Source organism: Microtus ochrogaster, unplaced genomic scaffold, assembly GCF_000317375.1.
Source record: "Microtus ochrogaster isolate Prairie Vole_2 unplaced genomic scaffold, MicOch1.0 UNK4, whole genome shotgun sequence".
In the NCBI taxonomy this organism is placed as follows: domain Eukaryota; kingdom Metazoa; phylum Chordata; class Mammalia; order Rodentia; family Cricetidae; genus Microtus; species Microtus ochrogaster.
Window position 1 is genome coordinate 15,232,529 of NW_004949102.1, and position 5,250 is coordinate 15,237,778.

The 5,250-nt window shown below is 37.0% G+C and overlaps 1 protein-coding gene across 7 annotated transcripts in view; it reads left to right on the forward strand.

The window, feature by feature from the left end:
- LOC101986322 (putative RNA-binding protein Luc7-like 2) overlaps window positions 1–5,250 on the forward strand; it is a 58,515-nt gene that overhangs the window by 1,701 nt on the left and 51,564 nt on the right. For 2 of the 7 annotated variants that reach the window (XM_013353251.2, XM_026788570.1), the window contains exon 2: window positions 2,088–2,171. The exons of 2 other annotated variants lie outside the window; for them this stretch is intronic. In XM_013353251.2, coding sequence (XP_013208705.1) covers window positions 2,134–2,171 — 38 coding nt within the window. In that variant the 5' untranslated portion in view covers window positions 2,088–2,133. Of the gene's footprint in view, window positions 1–2,087; window positions 2,172–5,250 lie in introns of those variants that run through there. 3 more of the 7 variants (XM_026788573.1, XM_026788574.1, XM_026788572.1) reach the window with 3 other exon arrangements.

Below are 5,250 nucleotides of genomic sequence, written 5' to 3' on the forward strand. Positions count from 1 at the left end.
TCTTCCAAAGGTCCTGAGTTCAATTCCCGGCAACCACATGGTGGCTCACAACCATCTGTAATGAGGTCTGGTGCCCTCTTCTGGCCTGCAGACATATACACAGACAGAATATTGTATACATAATAAATAAATAAATATTTAAAACAAACAAACAAAAAAACCAGTCGAAATCATGACTTCTAAAAACTCGTTTGGGCAAATTTTTTAGCAATCAAAATATATTTTGATAAGTTGTTTAATTTATCAGAAAACATATATATTATATATATTTAGCTTATTTGTAAATCATGTTGAGATAAAACCTATTTCAAATCTTTTTTTGCAATACTGACACTGCTTTCAGTGAATGGTTAAGTTTTAATAAAACTCACTGGGAACTTTTCTTACTAGAACATTAAGATGAATGAGGTGGATAACATTTATTCTATATAGAGGAGGGAATAATTGGAAAGTAAGAATTATTTGTGTTTAGTAAGTAATCCCTTGAAAATTAACGTTAATTACAAACACTACTGGAATAACCTAACTTGAAAATATTTGGGTAAGAATGCTTATAATTGCAGCATGTCTTAACATTGTAACCTGTATCTTTTCCATCCAGAGAGAGGGTGTTTAGAAGGGGCTTCATATAGGATCTTAACAAATCATCTTTGTAATAACATTTTAGAAACTTTGAGACTTACTTTTTGCAGTCCTTTTTAATTTGGATGGATGCCATTATTGGTATCTTTTGCATAGATAGGATTCCCTTATATTACTCCAGAGGGTAGTTGGAGCAAGGCAACTATGAATATCAAGGTAACAATTCTCTGATAACAGCCCCTCTAGCATTGCAAAACTGAATACAATATGTATGTATATGTATAAATTTGTTTCTGTGTAGTACTGGCAGGAAGCTGGATTATTAAAATTCATTGTATTTAAATTTACATTTGTGTTTCTGTCCCTGGATATCTTTTTAATTCTCCAGACCAGTTGAACTTATGGATGAACTCATGTTTATGAGTAAACAATAGTATTTAGTTGAAATGATTCCATTTTCAGTGCTGTATTGATTCAGAAGAAACATCAGTTCTGGCCCGGTGGGGAACTGAGGCAGGAGGATTTCAGTGAGTTCAAGGCTAGCCTAGGCTACCTAGTTAAAATCTAGTCCGAATTAGGACAGAACCCTGCTTGAACAACAACAAAAAAGGAGCAAACTATATGTATGAAAAAGTGGGAAGAAATGATTGAATATTTAGCCAGGTATGGTAGTACAGTGAGACCATAACGCAATAAAACAAAAGACTTTTTAGATACCCCTGTTCTTTCATATATGCAGGATAATATATTACATTTCCTTCTTATCACATATTTAATAAATATGTAATTAATGATTTTGTTTTGTCATACAATAAACTTAAAGTTATCTAAGGATAGGGAAGTATAGGGATATTCAGTGGGAACTATGTCACTGAGTAGTACCATGTAATTTGAACCATTTAGTGGAAAATCTTGTGTTACATACACAGACAGCTGTTTGTGTTTGGTCTGGGGACCCAGAAAGTGGGAGAGAGATGGAAAGGTAGGTGAGGGTGGGTATTTAAAGGTGCTTTGGTTTTGTTTGTCCCTGTAGATGAACTATAAACGAGCAGTTGCGTAGTGGTACCTAAGATGGCAGTTACCCCCTTATCCTTTAGTTTTGAATTTGTGAAGGAATTTGAAATGGTAAAGGAATCCTGGTTCTCTGGGAAAATGTTGCTCCCTCTTTGCAAAGATTTCTTCCCTCTCACTTTTCTAAAAGAGTTTTTAATTCCATTTTAACTCTTGGTTAAGTGCATCTTCAGTTACTTAAATCACTTAGGTGACTCAAACCTTATTAGCATATCAGGAATAGGAGTTATGGTGGTAGTAAAATAGATGACTTGGATTACTGGGCACTTCAAGAAATGATAGTCCTTGGTGAGTGGGGGGGTTTGGACAGTCGGAAGGGCAGCATGGTGGCATTGGGAGGTTGGGCAGGGGGATGACCAGGAGGTGGGAAAGAAATGCATAAGGGAGATGGGAGGGCCAAAGACAAACTTTGCCTTCTTTGCAATTTTGCCTAGGGCCCTGGTGGTGGCAACCGCCTGTGTGCCACTGAAAATCGTGCCGATGCCTGGCATACTGCATAAATGGAAGCAGGGTACCGCGTGAGTTGAAACATTGGTCACACTATATAAAGTTTGTATATGTGAATCAGTGTAACTCAAACCCATGTAACTGGGGGTCTGTCTATATTTGGAATTTTCTAATAATACATTATAAGTTAAGGAAAAGAACACTGGGCTGAGACTCAGGAGACCTGGTTTCTAATTAGAAGCTTGGGTAAGTCACATAACCTTTTTCCTTCAAGTTAAATATATAATTTGTTATATGGAAAGCCATATAATTTCCTATGTTAACACTAAAAAATGTTGAATAAATAATTTTTTTGAAAAAGTCACAAGCGGATACCATTACTAATATTTTACCTTAAGTTTAAGATTAATTACATTTTAAAAATCTTATTTTTAGAAAAGAGAGATAATTTGCTTTCCCTGAACTTATTCTAGATGCTAGCAGGAGGGACCACATAGGAAATTTAAAGGAACATTTTGAGAGTTGTTTTGTGACAGTTGAGAGAAAACAGTCCAGTGCCTTCAAACAGACCATAGTCATTTTGACTAGATAGAATTAATTGCAAGAATGTCCCTTGGCATAAAGTCTCTTTGTGAACACATAGTTTGGTTGGTTATAAGTCTCTGGCCATGATTCCAGAAAGACTTAGGAAGGTACAATTAATGAGAACTAAATAAAATTGAGGTGAACTGGAATACCACCCACACCCCCAGTGATAGGGCTCAAACTCTGGGCCTTGCACATGCTAGGGAAGCTCTGAAACACTGAACTGTACCCTTAGGCCTAGGACCTGGGCCTAGATTACATCCTAAATGTAGAAGTGTGAAGTTACAGAAGGTTATTCTGAAGGTACCATGTTTTAAAATTGGTTTAAATGGGAGCACAAACCCATTTCTGAAAGGTTAAAATGAACCAGGAATGGTAAGGTATATATATATATATAGTATAGATCATAGAAATAGAATTTTGTGGTATCATCCATAATGATGGACTGTTTTGATCAGACTAAAGTTGCCTTCAGCTGGGGATGTATCTCAGCAGTGGAGTACTTTCTTAGAATGTGCAACAATCCTCCCCGGGGGGACAAAGGGTGCTCCAGTGGCTCTGTAACTCCAGCAGGGCTCTCCTGTCAAGTCAGTGTTCTTGGAGTAGAAGATTATGATTGCTGTGCATGGGGCCCTCCTCTGATCCCAGCATTTGGGAGGCGGAAGCAAGAGGATCAGGAGTGCTCCAGACTCAGCTACATACTTAGTTTGAGGCTACCCCAGGCTTCAAGAGACACCATCTCAGAAAACCAAATCAGCATAGCACCAAAAAACATATAAAAAATATTAGATAATTTTAGCTATTTGAGGTAGTAATTTTATTGAGCTGTATGATAATACTTCAGTTAATACAGAATGTTAATTTTAACTGCTATTCAGTTATATAATGTGTGATAACATAAAATTGAAAGGATAGTCATTTTAGGTAATACGCTTTGGAAAGTGCTGTGCAGAAAGTAACTTACCTGTTCTTAACACAAGCTTAACTAATGGATCTACATCTGTGTCAATAGAACAGTACCTTTGCAAAATTATTGAATCAAAGATTTGTAGTGTCTTTCTTCTGTGGGTTATCTTCATTGTAAAATCATCTTTATTGTAATATGAGTTTCTCTTGTCATCAACACACATACTCTCTTAATTTTTTTCTCATCTTAATGAATCATATCTTGGTCAGTTGTAAGCCATCCTTTTATCATACTTGGTTCATTTCATTTAAGTAAAAGGTACAGCCTTTACTGTCCAAGTACACATTTTAAAAAACATAATCATAGGATATTTCATAGTCTAGAGCATGTTCATTCTTTAACATAAAAAATTTAGTAAACCTAAGGCCAGTTTTCCAGTGTCTGTAACTGATTTTGTCAGGGTTCAGGAATCTCCAAAACAGTGATCAGTTAAAAGTTTCACTCCTCATTTTGCATTTTGAATTCTAAATAATATTTCTATCTACAGAATAGCCCAGAAAACAATACAGTCTCACTTTATAGAACTGTTGTCTTGGAACTCTGCAGTTTAGCACTCCTCAAGTAAGCCTATGTTTCTGAGACAATATTTCAGGTAAAAAAATAAAATAAAAGAAGAAAGATTATTTTGTGTGTATGTGCAAGCACTGTAAGTGGCAAGAATGTTTTTAGGTAAAGAAGGATGTCAACTAAGGTTAAAAAGTATTTAGAATGGGGACTACAAAAGCAAGTATGTGTTATCATGCTGAGGTTCATTGAATCTTTGTACAGTAACATGCTAAGAGTGAAACCTGAAGTTGCTGAGGGTTCAGACAAGCAATGAAACCAAACATATATATAGATGGCTTAACACTAAATGAAGTGTGGCAAGACTAAGTGACACATACCTCTGTAATCCCATCACTTGAGAGGATGAAGCAGGAGTACCTAGAATTCCAGGCTGGGCTACAGAGTGAGAGCCTGTCACAAACAAAAAGCAAAATCCCCCGTCCCCAAAAAGGTGAATTTGTAAACCTGGAAGGATTACGTTTTTAATCCTCTACCACTTGGGAGGCTGAAGCAGAAAGATGGTGAGAGGTTAGCCTAGGTTCCAAAAAAAACCAAAAAATTTTAAAAAGATGCTTAAAGCAGCAGGTCAGTGCTGAATTTGAGGAAATATAAACAGTTCTGCTCACCCTAATCATTATATGAAGAAATTGTAGGCAAGAAGATGAAAGAAGTTAGAACATCTTGTTGGAGAAAAAAATGAGGGAGAGAATTCTGCAGGGTAAGTTTCTGATAGGAATCTTACCACTTTAACACCCTAGCCCTGGCCTCCCTCACACACACACAAAAAATGTTCCCTTTTTGGTATGCGTGGGTATGTGTCAGTGCGTGCAGGTATGATGTGTAGAGGTCAGAGAACAACAGCTTCGTCTGTGTCTCTCTAGGCAGTTTGGCATTTACAAGTGTGTACCACTATGGATAACTTTGGTTTACATGGATTCTAGGGATCAAACTTGTGCTTGAAGAAAAGCACTTTAGCCGGGCGATGGTGGCGCACGCCTTTAATCCCAGCACTCGGGAGGCAGAGGCAGGCGGATCTCTGTGAGTTCGAGACC